We start from the raw sequence: 16,238 nt of genomic DNA, 5'->3' as shown, positions 1-16,238 counted from the left end.
ATTAGTAAATTCAAGCAAGAACATATTGAAATGGTTATTATGGATGCCCATGTTTGATGATTATCTTACCTTTAGCATCCCGTTTGCAGTCTAAATTTTATGTTTAGATTTTTTATTATTGTTGTTGTGAAAGTGCCTCAAGATTGAAGAAATTGGAATTGGGAAGGCAGAAAATCGGTGGCCGATTTTCTGTGAGCTCTGATGTGGCCGATTTTGTACCTCGGTTTTTGTCGGTTGGTTCGTGCAAAAATCGATGGCCGATTTATGGAGTTCGGTGGCCAATTTTGATAGCGAGAAAATGAAACGAGAAACGTATTTTCGGGTTTTATTGAGGATTCTTTTACTATAAATATAGACATTGTATCAATGTAAACCTTGAGATAGAAGGAAATTTGAAACAAGGGTTCGAGAAAGGCAACAACAAAACTAGGGCTTGTATAGAGTTTGTCTCTTTGGAACAAACATTAGGGTTTGAGGGTTGATTCACCTTGGGAAACACTATTAGGATTGAGTCTCTTGTTACGGGAAGAGATTGGGACTTTGGGTAGAATTAGGCGGAGACTTATTCTTGTAACCCATTGATATCACTTTTGTAAAGTTACATTGTTGCAGAAGTGACTCTAAATTGGAGTTTGGAGTGCAAAATCATGTTTAGTCGGAAGACCCAAAATCGGCGCCCGATTCTCCGGAGGTCGGGACCGATTTTGGCTGCCTTTGGGAGGCTTCCTCGTTCGGAAAAATCGGCGCCCGATTTGGTAAAATCGGGGCCCGATTTTGCGTGATTTTTCAAAAACGTATTTTTATGGGCCAGATTTGTTTCAATTTTATGGGAGTTACTTTTACTATAAATATAGGCATTGTACCGTGTAAACCCGGAGATAGAGGGGCTGAAACAAGGGTTTAGAAAGGCAACAACAAATCTAGGGTTTGTATAGAGTTTGTCTCTTGGCAACAAACACTAGGGTTTGAGGGTTGATTCACCTTGGAAAACACTAATAGGATTGTGTCTCTTGGTTACGGGAAGAGATTGGGACTTTGGGTAGAATTAGGCGGGAGACTTATTCTTATAACCCATTGATATCTCTTTTGTAACGTTTCTCATCATATAGTGGAACGGAGGGCTGCTCTCTCCCCGGACTAGGTCAATTTGGACCGAACTGGGTCAACAAATTCTTTTGTGTTCTCTCTTCTTTTCTCTCTCGCTATTTTCTACTTTTGTCTTGTGTTTATAATTGTTCCATACATTTTGATTTTGGTTGCTTGAGTATTCCGTGCTCCACACATCAAGTTTGTTATTGGTGTGTTTTCTCATCGAATTCGCAACAATTGGCGCCCACCGTGGGGCAAGGGTCAAAGGATAATTAAGTATCATGGGTTCGAAGTGGGAAATTGAGAAGTTTACCGGAGATAACGATTTTGGGTTATGGAAGTTAAAGATGGAAGCGGTGTTAATACATCAAAAGTGTGAGAAAACTTTGAAGGGTGAAGGTTCGTTACAGTCATCATGTCACGAAGCGGAGAAGACCGAGATGGTGGACAAGGCCAGGAGTGCCATTGTCTTGCGCCTCGGGAATAAAGTTTACAACCACGATATCGATGTGGTCAAAGTTCGAATATTTGTAATGACAAAGTCTTTGGTTCATCGGCAAGTCCTAAAGCAATAACTTTACTCATTAAAGATGGTAAAGTCAAAGGCCATCATGGAGCTACTTCTGGAGTTCAACAAAATCATTTGTAACTTGGAGAACATTGAGGTGCGTCTTGAGGATGCGGGTGCTACTGATGGTGTGGTGTTGTTTGGAGGATGAAGAAGGTGATGTGTCTCACCTTGGGATTGATGCCTAGTGGAGCGGTGGTCGTCTGGAGAGATGTTAAACACTCAACATCAGCCTGGAGAGGCGGTGGTAAGAATACTCATGGTCGGTACTGGAGAGGCGGAGGCAGCAATACTCATGATCTACTTGTTGAGGTGGAGTTTCAAGGTTGAAGACATAGTGGGATATACGCATTTACTAGTTGAGGTAGAGTCCGCTCACTTGAAGTGGAGTTGAACACACCGGTAATGGTACGACTATGGAGGACCTTAGGTGCTATGCTCTATGGTGAGCAAGGGATTTCTTCAAGAAGACGGAAGACATTTCGGAGGTTGAAGAAAGTATAGCACGACTTGAGGGATTACCCTAAAAAAGGCCAAGGGTGATTGGATGCAAGGTGATCTTTAAGGAAGCGGGAGATGTCCCGTGTTGAAGATGTTATGGTGAATGCTTGTGGAACTACCTAAAATTCCTAGCATAGTTGGACTGCAAGGACCTTCGAGGAGGCGGAAGACATTCCGAGGGCTGAAGGGGTTGAGGTGTCTACTTGTGTATTACTCTAAAAGCCAAGGGTGATTGGGCACAAGTAGATCTTCAAGGAAGCGGGAGATGTCTCGTATTTAAGAGGTTATGGTATAGTCTTGGAGAACTACTCGAAATTCCTAGCGTAGTTGGACTACAAGCATCTTCGAGAAGGCGGAAGACATTTTGATGGCTGAAGAGGTTAGGGTGTAAACTTGTGGAGCTACTTGGTGTAGTGGGAAGCAAGGGAAAGAGTAGCATGGTGGTTGATGTTAAATTAGCATCATCACTAATTTGGAGTCAAGGTGAAGATTGTTGTAGAAGTTAATCAAAATTGGAGTTTGGAGTGCAAAATCATGTTTGCCGGAAGACCCAAAATCGGCGCCCAATTTATGGAGTTCGGGGCCCGATTTTGGCTGCCTTTGGGAGGCTTCATGTTCTGGAAAAATAGGCGCCGGATTTGGTAAAATCGGGGCCCGATTTTGCATGCGGTATTTTTCGAAACGTATTTTTATGGGCCAGATTTGTTCCAATTTTATGGGAGTTACTTTTACTATAAATATAGGCATTGTATCAGTGTAAACCTGGAGATAGAGGGGGCTGAAACAAGGGTTTAGAAAGGCAACAATAAATCTAGGGTTTGTATAGAGTTTGTCTCTTGGCAACAAACACTAGGGTTTGAGGGTTGATTCACCTTGGGAAACACTATTAGGATTGAGTCTCTTGGTTACGGGAATAGATTGGGACTTTGGGTAGAATTAGGTTGGAGACTTATTCTTGTAACCCATTGATATCTCTTTTGTAACGTTACTCATCATATAGTGGAACGAGAGGCTGCACTCTCTCCCCGAGACTAGGTCAATTTGGACCGAACCGAGTCAATAAATTCTTTTGTGTTCTCTCTTCTTTTCTCTCTCGCCGTTTTCTACTTTTGGCTTGTGTTTATAATTGTTCCATACACTTTGATTTTGGTTGCTTTATTATTCCTTGCTCCACACATCAAGTTTGTTATTGGTGTGTTTTCTCATCGAATTCGCAACACTCATCATTATAGTGAAACGGAGGTCCGCCCTCTCCCTGAGACTAGGTCAATTTGGACCGAATTGGGTCAACAAATTCTTTTGTGTTCTCTCTTTCTTTCTCGTTGTTGTTTTCTACTTTTGTTTGTGATTATAATCGTTACCCACTTGTATTGGTTGCTTGATTATCCCTTTCTCCACACATCAAGTATTTATTCGTGTGAGTTTTCATCGAATTCACAAAAATTGGCGCCCACCGTGGGGCAAGGGTCAAAGGATAATCAAGTATCATGGAGTTCGAAGTGGGATATTGGATAAGTATACCGGATATAATGATTTTGGGTTATGGAAGGTAAAGATGGAAGCGGTGTTAATACAACAAAAGTGTGAGAAAGCTTTGAAGGGTGAAGGTGCGTTACCGGTCACCATGTCACGAGCGGAGAAGACCGAGATGGTGGACAAGGCTAGAAGTGCCATTGTCTTGTGCGATAAAGTTTTGAGGGAAGTAGCGAAGGAAACAACCGCAACATCGATGTGGTCAAAGTTCGAATATTTGTATATGACAAAGTCTTAGGCTCATCCGCAAGTCCTAAAGCAACAACTTTACTCATTCAAGATGGTAGAGTCAAAGGCCATCATGGAGCAACTTACGGAGTTTAAGAAAATCATTGGCGATTTGGAGAATATTGAGGTGCATCTTGAGTATGCAGGTGCTCGATGGTGTGGTGTTGTTTGGAGGATGAAGAAGGTGATGTTTCTCACCTTGAGAATGATGCCTAGTGGAGCGGTGGTCGTACGGAGAGACGTTAAACACTCAACATCAGCTGGAGAGGCGGTGGTAAGAATACTCATGATCGATTCGGGAGAGGCGGAGGCAACAATAGTCATGATCTACCTGTTGAGGTGGAGTTTCAAGGTTGAAGACATAGTGGGATGTACGCATTTGCTAGTTGAGGTAGAATGCGCTCAACCCGAGGTGGAGTTGAACACACCGGTAATGGTACGACTATGGAAGACCTTGGGTGCTATCCTCTAGTGGTGAGCAAGGGATTTCTTCATGAAGACGGAAGGCATTCTGGAGGTTGAAGAATGTATAGCACGGCTTGCGGGATTACCCTAAAAAGGCCAAGGGTGATTGGATGCAAGGTGATCTTCAAGGAAGCGGGATATGTCCTGTGTTGAAGATGTTATGGTGAATGCGTGTGGAACTACCTAAAATTCCTAATGTAGTTGGACTGCAAGGACCTTCGAGAAGGCATAAGACATTCCGATGGCTGAAGGGGTTAAGGTGTGTACTTGTGGATTACTCTAAAAGCCAAGGGTGATTGGGCTCAAGTAGATCTTCAAGGAAGCGGGAGATGTCTGTGTTGAAGAAGTATGGTATAGTCTTGTAGAACTACACCGAAATTCCTAGTGTAATTTGATACAAGGATCTTCGAGAAGGCGGAAGACATTCCGATGGCTGAAGAAGTTAAGGTGTGCACTTATGGAACTACCTAAAATTCCTTGAGTAGTTTGGACACAAGGATCTTCAAAAATGGCGGAAGGCATTAGATGGTTGAAGAGGTTAGGGTGTAAACTTGTGGAGCTACTTGGTGTAGTGGGAAGCAAGGGAAAGAGCAGCAAGGTGGTTGATGGTTTGGCATCATCACTAATTTAGAGTCAAAGTGGAGATTGTTGTGAAAGTGCCTCAAAATTGAAGAAATTGGAATGGAAGCAGAAAATCGATGGCCGATTTTCGGTGGCTCGGTGGCCGATTTTGCACTGCGGTTTTTGTCCGTTGGTTCGACAAAAATTAGTGGCCGATTTTGACGAGTAAAATAAAACAGAACGTATTTTCGGGCCTAGATTTGTTCCGATTTTATTGAGGATTTTTTTACTATAAATATAGACATTGTATCAGTGTAAACCTTGAGATAGAGGGGGCTGAAACAAGGGTTTAGAAAGGCAACAACAAAACTAGGGTTTGTATAGAGTTTGTCTCTTTGGAACAAACATTAGGGTTTGAGGTTGATTCACCTTGGGAAACACTATTAGGATTGAGTCTCTTGGTTATGGGAACAGTTGAGACTTTGGGTAGAATTAGGCGGGAGACTTATTCTTGTAACCCATTGATATCTCTTTTGTAAAGTTACTCATCATTATAGTGAAAAGGATGGCTGCCTTCTCCCCAGAGACTAGGTCAATTTGGACCGAACTCGGGTCAACAAATTTTTTTGTGTTCTCTCTTTCTTTTCTCTGTTGTTTTCTACTTTTGTTTGTGATTATAACTCAAGTTACCCACTTGTATTGGTTGCTTTTGTTATCCCTTGCTCCACACATCAAATATTTATTGGTGTGAGTTTTCATCGAATTCACAACAATTGTAGTGGTCACTTGCTTCACTATTGTCTTTGGGATGCTTATGCAAAGCAATTTTGTGATGGTTTGTCTAGCTACAATGGTACTTGATCATATATATATATATATATATATATATATATGGGATTTGCTAGAACACACCCATTAGTTTTTATGTGGGAGTGTTTTAGCAAGCTACACCTTAGGGAGCATTTAACTACCGTTTAGTTATAACTTGCTAAAACACACTTCTAAAAATAAGTGGGTGTATTCTAGAAATGCTTATAGGAATTGCTAACATACACCCACTTATTTTTTAGAATAAGTGTTTTAGCAACATTCACCTTAAAGTGTATTTAATAACTTTTTAGTTATATTTTTGCTAAAACACGCCTTAATAAAAACTAATGGGTGTATCCTAGCAAACCCATGTATATTATAGTACTACATGCAAGAGTTAAACCTTCCCAAGGTATTCAACAATACTATTACTATGCTTACACAGTGATCATTTTTTCATTGAGCAACTACTAATAAATGTCATATTAATTATATGTCATAGGAAATTTTCCTCTTTGTTTTACTAATATACTTGGGATGGCACTCAAGTTCTATTCAATCTTGATTGTCGTGAAGTTGCTGACTCAAAGCTAGGTAAGTGAACTAAGAGGTGGATTCTTCCGGCACTAACTTATGTTACTATTTGTGCATTTCAGACTTATATTTACTATCAATTTTTTATTGTTCCTTATGATGCATATATATATACATATTTACTCAAAGCTGCAGCTTCCTTTGAGAAATCTACTTTACTATTAAAATAAAAATCTACTTTGTATCACACCATTGAGAAATCTATCTCACACACACACACACCCTATATATATTACAAATTATGTAATTTTACATAAACTTAGATAATCTAGAATGTTTCATCTAGCATCTAATAAGGAGATAGTTACTTTATTTAGTGAAGATGATATCTGTTTTTCAGAAGATGAAGATTCTATTTCATTGGATACGTTGCTAAATAAGTAACTTGGTTCATGTGGTTCAGGTAAAGTAGAATTACTGCTCAACATTACAACCACAGATGTCATGTTTGGTCTATCAACAGGAAGATGTTGCAGACATAAAAGACCTATTTGTAAGCACCGCAAAGCTTCATGTAGAATACATGTGTCCATCAAATTAGTATCAATCAATGTGTGTATAGTTCCCTCCTTCCATAATCTCCATGCCTACAACAATTTAAAGTGTTATTATCTTGGCAAAATTACACTAGAGGTCATTTATCTTATTTATTTGTAACACAAGTCCTTTATCCTCTAAGTGTCCCATAATAAATTAAATTTTTTTGGTACTTACATGCGCAATAAGATTGTGATCCTGTTGATTGTAGGTACGTGTCCTATTTTTCAGTCCACTTATAAGTTCGAGGACTAATACGCCAAAACTAAATACATCTGATTTAATAGAGAATAATCCATCGATGGCATATTCAGGGGCCATATAACCACTGAAAAAGAAACAAATCAGTATAAAGTTGATGTTGAGTCAATCATAGTAAAACTTTATCATCATTAGATACTTACTATGTGCCAACGATTCGAATTGTTTTCCCTTCGATTTGATCAGCTCCACACATTCTAGCCAAACCAAAATCTGAAATTTTTGGATTCATATCTTTGTCTAATAAAATATTATTTGCCTTCAAATCTCTGTGTATGATCCTCAATCTTGAATCTTGATGCAAATAAAGAAGACCTCGAGCAATTCCATACAAGATGTTAAAACGCGTCGACCAATCTAACAGTTTACTTTGAATTGGATCTGTAAACATTGTCCAATCAATTTAGTACTTCTTTCATTCTAAAATTACATGTACCAACAAATCAAATAAAGTGGCTAATTTTTTTTCTTTCAAGTAATCATATGCAGGTGTGGCAGGACTTGCCTGTGATAAAATTGAAATCTCAATGATAAATTTGGTGATTAAGTAGGCTAGTGATGTTATTTGGTGGCTTTCTCTAGTGTTTGTTTCACTTTATATGGTTGACAATTATTATTTTTTTTAACTTTGTTTGCAATTTTAGAGCTACATCTTGTACTAGTTTGCTTATCATTAGTAAATTTTACTTTAAAGAAAAAAACAAGTATAATGGCTAATAGAGATTGTCTAATATGAATCCGATCCTACGATAAACCCTCTTATTATTATTGGTAAGTTTTAATCAAATATTATTTTTACTTATTTTTTATTAAAAATAAAATTATTTTTTACTATAAATGGTAAAGCTCCACCTTTATATCATATTTTAGACGTCCGAGTTAGATTGACGTATTGAATATGTAGCTTTAAAAATATTACGTACCAAAAATAAATGAATCAAGGCCTTTGTTTGACATGTGTTCATAGACTAGTATTTTCTCATCTTTTTCAATGCAACAACCAATCACCTTAACAAGATTTCGGTGTTGAAGCTTAGCACATAATATTACTTCGCTCTTAAATTCTTCCAATCCTTGTCCAGAATTCCCAGAGAGCCTTTTGACTGCGATTTCTTGGCCATCTTGTAATATACCCTACATTAAAAGTAATTATATCAACAATGAAATTCATGAGTTATTACTTTAACCCTATTTTTTGAAAGATAAATAATTTTACTTTAACCCTAGAAGGTAAGTTTATATATACCTTGTATACCGGTCCAAAACCACCTTCACCAAGTTTGTTGTCAGTTGAGAACTTATTGGTTGCATCAAGTATTGTTGAAAGATCAAAGAAAGGAAGCTCTACATCATTTTTGTCTTCCATCCATATGTCGTTTTCTGATTTCTCTTTGGTTTGGTACATGTGGACAAGGCGTTGAAAAAAATTAAAGCATTGGGGGCAAACCATTTTGACTACTATGGATGAAATATATTCTCAATATTGATTAACTAATTTTACGAAACAAGGAAAAAAACACCCCGTCAAAATGCTCAAGTAAAAAGAAAAAAAAAACAAATATTTCAAAATTGACATTCTAGTAGAATTGTTTGAAATGTTCAATCATGTATAGGTTAATTACGTTTATGGGATTCTCGAGATATCCAATTAAAAATAGGGTCATGGTAACTGGTACCTCTAGAACACTAGTTAACACTTATAAATGAAAAGAAAAAAAATAAAGTCAACATCAAAAACAACACATTTTCAGATTTAAAAAAATAAAATACACAATTTTCGAGAAAACATTTATAATTTTTAACTAGTGCCCGAGAACACTTGTTAACGTTTCCCTTAAAAATAATATTTGTCAACTATCTTATGCACACAAATAAAATAAAATAAAATAAACTCACCTAGCACACAAGTGTTAATGTTCACCATTGGATGAAAAAGACACATTATATTTCACTTAATTTAATGTTGAGACTTAATGATTTAACTGTGAAACTATCTTATGCATATCCTTTGATTGATCTCATTTGTATAAAATATTATGAATTTAAAATGATTTATGGGTCAGCAAAAAACCTTTATTATTCATCTTTCTTTTGTAAATGGAGAAAGCCAATAGCATCACAATGATTACTGAAACAATGATTGGAACTCCAAAGATAACCTTCTTGTTACGCCCGTGTTCATTATCTGCATTGAAACACTTCTGATTCTAAAAAACCAATAATCCTAATTAGTTTAAATTGTAGTATATTTAAAAAGTAGAGAAATACTTACCTATATCAGAAGTGTCTGTTCGTACATACAAGTCTTGCCCACTTTCTGAACCTCTCAAATCTACAAGATCATCAAACCATATGGAACAACCTATGTTGCCTTTATTAGGGCTTAAGCTTGAGTAAGCTGTGCATGAACAATTTTGCAAACATTTGACCTTGCATTCATCCAGGGTCATATTTTCACTAACCCAACAATTTTTAGTATCTGGTACCTTCATTTTAACAACTTTAAGAAATCCATCTCTATTCTTGTCTCCACAAGTCCAATTTCCGCTTCGCGCGCATCCTTGTGTCCAGTCCATTGCATTCCACCGTTGAGGTGATTTCGGCTTAAACCCATCTAAGCACTTACAAATCGGCGATCCACCAATGACACAATTTCCATTTGCACCACATATATTATAATCATCACACCTATCTTGTGGAAAGTTTTGGTAAACATTCCAAGTTTTAGATTCCGGAATCCAAATGAGGCGTTGACGAAGTAAAAGAGTTTGGTTCAAAACAAGTATGGTAATCACAGAGCTGTTCTTGAGTGTGTATATATAATACACTTCCTCTTCATTGTTTACGAATTCGTAACTATATAGTGGATTCTCTTGCAATGCAAATACGTTACTAAATGGTCCTGTTCTGAAGATCTCAACTGAGTCTTTCCAAATAAACATTTCAGGAATAATGCTAAGTCTCATACCTGAAGTAAAATTACCTGAAGATGGGTCTTCCCAGTTTTTCCATGCATTGAAACCCCTATTAATACCACTTTTCTTGTCCCATCCAATCTTCATTCCTGCTAATATTGTATTATCAGGATAATCAAAGCTCTGCCACAAGAAATTCTCTTCGTCATTTTCGTTGTCCTTCTCATCTCTAAGTACTAAATTTCCATTGTCCAAGAGTTGCACAATTGGTATTGAAGTCTTCTTTGTTGTGTTTGTCGACCATAGAAAAGATTGATTGTTGCTGAGAACAACAAGGTTTCCTTCATTGTTTACGATCAACTTGCTTGAGTTATCTTTGATTGGATTATCACGATTGGCAACCCAAACAACGGTTTTAACCGGGATGTTTTTGTACCAAATTCCAACATAGCGGTTTGGGGAATTACCTGGACTGAAGAAACCCAATTCGAAGGTTCCATTTTTGGAAATCAAGGTGTTTCCATCTGAAAGTGATTCTGATTGACTAAAAGTATCGGCTGCAGTGGAAAATTTGGAGAACAGTAGTAACTTAGATATGACAAAAATGGTAGTAAGAATTGTCATTTTGGTGTTTCTTGTGATGCAACTCATAAACGAATACATGCATATATATAATAGTGTTTGGATCAGTTGACATGTTAACGTCAAACTTAATATATCGACTTAATATATGACACATCCAATAACTCTTACCAACATAATCATATCATAAAAATTTTATTATCATATAGATATTTTTTTTGAAAGATATTATCATATAGATATGTCAACGAAATTTTACACTAATCGATATCATTTGATATGTCAATAAGTTGCATCAAAATTAACGTTTTATGAAACTTTTATCAAACACGTTAATTTTTATGTATCTTAGTTAATATATCAAATGATACCCGATTGATATAATATTTTGTAGAGATGATATTTGTGATAATAGCTTTCAATCCAACAAGAGATTTTAACATCGTAGTGTTAATTGATCTTAACCTATAAAATAAATATTACCGATAAATATTAATGATGAGAGATTTTGAGCGTAGGAGCGGCGGGAACCTGCGGCCTAGCCATGGGCAACCGCGTCGGAGCTATTCTCCGGCAGAGAGATATCATGGGGGGGATCGGGGTCCAGCCCGGGGTGGCGAAATTGGGGGGGATAGGGGAGATTGGTCCGTAGTTAGGTCGAGGAAGAGGAAAGCGACGGAATTGGATTACGAGAGGATGGGACAGGTCAAGAGGATCGGATGGTCGAGAAGAGCGGCGACGGGCAACGGACAACATCGGCTTCGGGGTTCTAGTAGAGGTTTCAAGGATGAGGTTTTCGGTGGGCAGCGGGAGGAGGGTAGGGTTAGGAATGGCGTGGTAGCTCCAACTATTTGGGAGGTCGTGTTTCATCTGCAGAATGGCATGCTACCGATTTGGTTTCATCCGATAATAGTAACGGGCTTAAAGTTTCTTATTATGTCACAAATTTCCCGAGAATGTTCCATTGTTTCGGTTACGACGGGTTTTTGAGGTTTGTGGAATTTTATCCGATATGTATGTGGCACGCCATCTCAATGCTCGAGGGCGGGAGTTTGGTTTTGTCGATTCGTTAATGTGAAGAACAAGGGTAAATTGACATAAGCTGCGAACAATGTTTGGGTGGGGGACTTTCGTGTATGGGCGAAGGAGGCTAGGTTTGATCGTTTTGCACACAACGATGTTCCCGTGGTCAAGCCTTTAGCGGTCTTGAGGAAGGAGGGAAGGGAGGAAGGTGCGGTCGTGTCTAGGAGGGGGTACGGCAAGGGAGTCTTGACCGAGAACAAAACTCGGAGTGGATGGGAAGGTTACGGTTGGTACCGTTGTGGTTCGGTGGGGGATAATGAGAGGATGAAAAGGGTTAAACGGGTGGAGGAGGGTCCGGGAGGCGCCGATCGGTCTGTGAAGGAGAAGGGAAAGGCGGAGAGGAGAAGGTGAGGGTGGAAAGGGTAGAGGGAGGAGGCCGTGGTTATGGTAGCATGCCACATAAGAAAATTGTTAGCGTATCGAACCAAAGAGCACGCCGGTTGCTTCGTTTATGCTGTGTATAAGTCAAGCGAAGAGGATCGAGCTTGGGCTACTTCGGTATGGTGGCTCATGTGAAAGCGGGGGATTCGGCACTTTCCTTCCAACAACGAATTCTAGATGCCGGTTTCCCTACGTTATCGTTACTCCGTTGGGTGGTGATAGAGTTTTCTTGAATTGCACCGACAATGATGACTTTTCGAAAGTGTTTGAAGGAGCAAAGGAGTTTTTTGGGATGTTATTTACAAATTTCCAAAAGTGGTACGAGTCTATGATCCGATATGAACGCGGTGCGTGGTTAAGGGTGTACGGTATTCCTGTGCATGCTTGGAATGATATTTTTTTCAGACTTTGCGTGTCCGGTATTGGTCGTTTTCTTTATGTTGATGAATGTACGGCGGATAAGGCGAGGTTTGATTTTGCCGGATTCTTGTAGCTACGCATCAACTTGAGATTGTCAACAAGATGTACGATTTTGTTATAGATGGAAAACAATATGGTATTAAGATTGTGGAGGAGTGGGGGGTACAATATAGGCGAGGATGTTTTCATGTTGGAAGGCGACACGAGATGCAATACCGGAAGAGGAGCCACAAGTCAATAATTTTACGGGGACGGACGAGGTTCAAGGTGAATGGGAATTAGATGATCGGTTACTGATTTGCAAAATGAATGGTGCCAACATAACAAAAAAAAGTGCCGAGCCTAAGGTACATACGAGTTTGCGGCTTCTAGTGATACACGGGATGTTCGTGATGGTTTCTTTGAGGTCCGGTTATCTCCCATTTTAGAACCGGTTCAGCAAAGGGCGAGAGCGGCAAGTGATTGTAACAAGCGGCGAAACATGATCCGAACGTGAAAGTTTGCACCAAGCGAGGGACCTTGGAGTATTAATTGGTTAGAAAGTCAAAAAACGATTGCCGAAGGCGGAGTTGTTTTCTCTTCGGCGTGCAAACCAGACACATCGGCCAAGAACAAGGTGACTTCAACAACGTCTCCAATTTCATCAACGAATAAATCAGCAACTAGGAAACATAAAGGCGTGGTTATTCGGTCGGTTGGGTTCATGAAGAGGATAGCGCGCATGCCGGTTGGTGATCGCAAACAGATTCTTCGATTGCCGAAGAAACATAAGCGGAAATCCAGAGGTGTGGCTAAGCATATCGGTTCACAATCGCCAGGTGTGTCAACTACAAATTCTTCTAAACATTCAACATCTTCGTGGTCCGGTTCCGGTTCAAGTGACCGGTGAATTGGTGGCATCTTAATGGTAAAGAGAACTCGGTGAGGGAGGATGTGAGGGAGTTGGGAAAGGTTGTGGGGGTAAAGTTTAATTGTGATACCGCAAATAAATATAATTTACTATCGAGGGACGGGAGGAGAGAGTGGAGGGCAGCGAGTGGGTGTGAGAGTTTGACGGTGTGGTGAAGGGGAAAGAGGGTGTTGGGGGCGTGAATTGAGGTTGTAGGTGGCGAGGGGGTGGGGTGAGGGAGGTAACAATGAAGATTATTACTTATAATGTGAGAGGGTTAGGGTGTGGTGAAAAGTGGGCGGAGGTGCGGAGGGTGGTTTACGAAAAAAAAAAAAACCGGTTGTGTTGTGTATACAAGAGACTAAGTTGGGGTTAGTAAATGATCGGTTGGTTAAAGCTTTGTGGGGCGACGGTGTGCATAATTTTTCTTTTAAACCTTCAATTGGAGCCTCTGGTGGTCTCGCTTACGGTGTGGGACACTTCCAAAATAGATGTGTGGTCTACTTTCGGTCTCGGACATGTTTTGGCAATCAAGGGTAAGGATTTAATAACGGACGAAGTTTTTATTATTTATAATGTGTACGCACCATGTGATTTGTCGGCTAAAAAATTATTATGGGAGAGTTTGTCCTTGCATGTTCATAATAATAGCAATGCGGCCATTTGTGTTTGTGGAGACTTTAATTGGTCGGTGTTTAGATGAAAGAAAGGGTAGAGCGAGTGGTATACGAGCAACCAGATGTGGAGGTGTTTAATAATTTTATTTGTGATAGTCTCGTTATTTGATTTGCCTATATGTGGAAGGTTGTTTACTTGGTACAAAGGTGATGGAGTGTCTATGAGTCGTACGGATCGTTTTGTTGTCAAATAAATGGTGTGATATATGGCCTAATTGTATACGGTGGCCTTTCAACGGGGCTTATCCGACCATGTTCCGCTGATGTTATATGTTGATGATTCTAATTGGGGACCCCGGTCGTTAAGGATGCTCAAATGTTGGTCGGATCTTCCCGGTTATGCTGAGTTTGTCCGTGAACAAGTGGGAAATGTTTGGTAACGCCAAGGGTGGGGCGGTTTTGTGTTACGGCGAAGTTGAAAATGATAAAAGCAAGTTTAAAAGTGTGGCATTCTCAACACGTTCAAAATTTGGATGGTAGGATGAAGGGTCCTACGGATAAGATGTCCGATTTCGACTTAAAAGCGGAAGTTGTTGAGTTAAATGAAGCGGAGGTTACCGAATTACATGATTTATCACATCGTTACAATCTTTGGCTCGTATGCAAAATTCTATTCATTGGCAAAATTCTCGCATGAACTCGGTTGAATGAGGGGGATGCAAACTCGAAATTTTTTCACAATTATATGTCCAACCGGAGGCGCCATAATGCTATTAACATGGTGTACGTTGACGGCGGTGTCGTGGTAGGGGTTCATGGTATTCGTGAAGGCTTGTCTTCAACCATTTTTCCAACCACTTTTTGTCAAGGGGGATAAGGCGGCCGGGCGTTGATGGGCTAAATTTCCATGAGACTTTGTGTCCGACACGGGTACCTTAATAAAGCCATTCTCTTTAGAAGAGGTGAAACAAGGCTGTATGGGATTGTGACGATTACAAGAGTCCGGGTCCCGATGGTGTTAGCTTTGGTTTTATTAAGGAATTTTGGAATTTATTAAAGGATGATTTGTTTCGATTTATGGTGGAGTTTCATCGAAATGGAAAGCCGACTAAGGGAATAAATTCTACTTTCATTGCTCTCATTCCGAAGGTGGATAGTCCGCAACGATTGAATGAGTTTCGACCTATTTCCTTGGTTGGAAGTCTCGTACAAGATTCTTGCTAAGGTTCTTGCCAATAGGCTTCGGTCGGTTATAGGTACGGTGGTGTCTGAATCACGGTCCGCTTTTGTTAAGGGGAAGCGAGATTTTGGATGGAATTTTAATTGCAAACGAAGCGGTTGATGAAGCAACTCGATTGAAGAAAGAGCTTCTTTTGTTCAAGGTAGATTTTGAAAAAGCCTATGACTCTGTCGATTTAGATTACTGGATTACGTTCGGCCAACATGAATTTTCCCACAATTTGGAGGAAATGGATTGCTTGAATGTGTTGGAACGGCTAAGGCGTACGTTTTAGTTAATGGTTGTCCTACGGAGGAGTTCCCTTTACGGCGGGGATTACGTCGGGGTGATCCCTTGTCGCCTTTTTATTCTTGATTGCCGCCGAGGGTACGAACGTGTTAATGCATGCTGCCGAGGGGGCACACCTTTTCACAGGTTACGGTATTGGCACCGAATTTGAGGTTCGATTGACACATCTTCGGTTTGCGGATGACACCTTAATCATGGGGGAAAGAAGCTGGTTGAATGTTCGTACAATGAGCTCGGTGTTACTTCTTTTGAGGAGCCGTCGGGTCTCAAAGTGAATTTTCATAAGAGTATGTTATTTGGTGTAAATATTTCGGTTCTTGGTTGTACGAGGCTGCTTTAATGTTGAATTGTCGAAGAGGCACCATTCCTTTCGTTTATTTGGGGCTGCCTATCGGAGGTGATTCCGGGAAACTCTCTTTTGGAAACCGGTTGTTGATCGCATCGTCTATCGCTTGTCGTCGTGGAATCATAAGTTTCTCTCTTTTGGTGGTCGTCCGGTCCTTCGAAATCGGTCTTGTCCTCTCTTCCGGTTTATTTTCTTTCCTTTTTCAAAGCCCCCGCAGTATAATTTCTTCTATCGAATCTATTTTTAAAAAAAATTTTGGGGGGAGGTGAGGATATTAGGAAAATTGCCTGGATAAAATGGGAGTCTATTTGTACTCCAAAGGAGGAAGGA

The 16,238-nt window shown here is 39.7% G+C and overlaps 1 protein-coding gene across 1 annotated transcript; it reads right to left on the bottom strand.

Annotated features, from left to right (window-relative positions):
- Nucleotides 1-6,418: 6,418 nt before the first annotated feature.
- On the bottom strand, nt 6,419-10,704 carry LOC146899440 (G-type lectin S-receptor-like serine/threonine-protein kinase At4g27290). The gene is made up of 7 exons (XM_085734706.1): nt 9,420-10,704; nt 9,219-9,332; nt 8,394-8,536; nt 8,071-8,281; nt 7,291-7,528; nt 7,064-7,214; nt 6,419-6,936 (listed from the first exon to the last, which is right to left on the bottom strand). The coding sequence occupies exons 1-7, from the start codon at nt 10,684-10,686 to the stop codon at nt 6,628-6,630; spliced, it is 2,433 nt and encodes an 810-aa protein (XP_085590832.1). The 5' UTR covers nt 10,687-10,704; the 3' UTR covers nt 6,419-6,627.
- Nucleotides 10,705-16,238: the final 5,534 nt, after the last annotated feature.

The sequence above is a fragment of the Medicago sativa genome, chromosome 8, assembly GCF_051527215.1.
Source record: "Medicago sativa cultivar Bolivia chromosome 8, Bolivia_mono, whole genome shotgun sequence".
Lineage (NCBI taxonomy): Eukaryota > Viridiplantae > Streptophyta > Magnoliopsida > Fabales > Fabaceae > Medicago > Medicago sativa.
This window is presented reverse-complemented; position numbering and strand designations above follow the sequence as displayed.

Coding starts and splice junctions, on each gene's coding strand:
- LOC146899440 (XM_085734706.1), bottom strand. CDS start 10,686: ATGACAATTCTTACTACCATTTTTGTCATATCTAAGTTACTACTGTTC. Junction 8,537..9,218: donor AAGAAAGATGAATAATAAAG/GTTTTTTGCTGA, acceptor ACCAAACCAAAG/AGAAATCAGAAAACGACATA. Junction 6,937..7,063: donor ATCACAATCTTATTGCGCAT/GTAAGTACCAAA, acceptor AAATTGTTGTAG/GCATGGAGATTATGGAAGGA.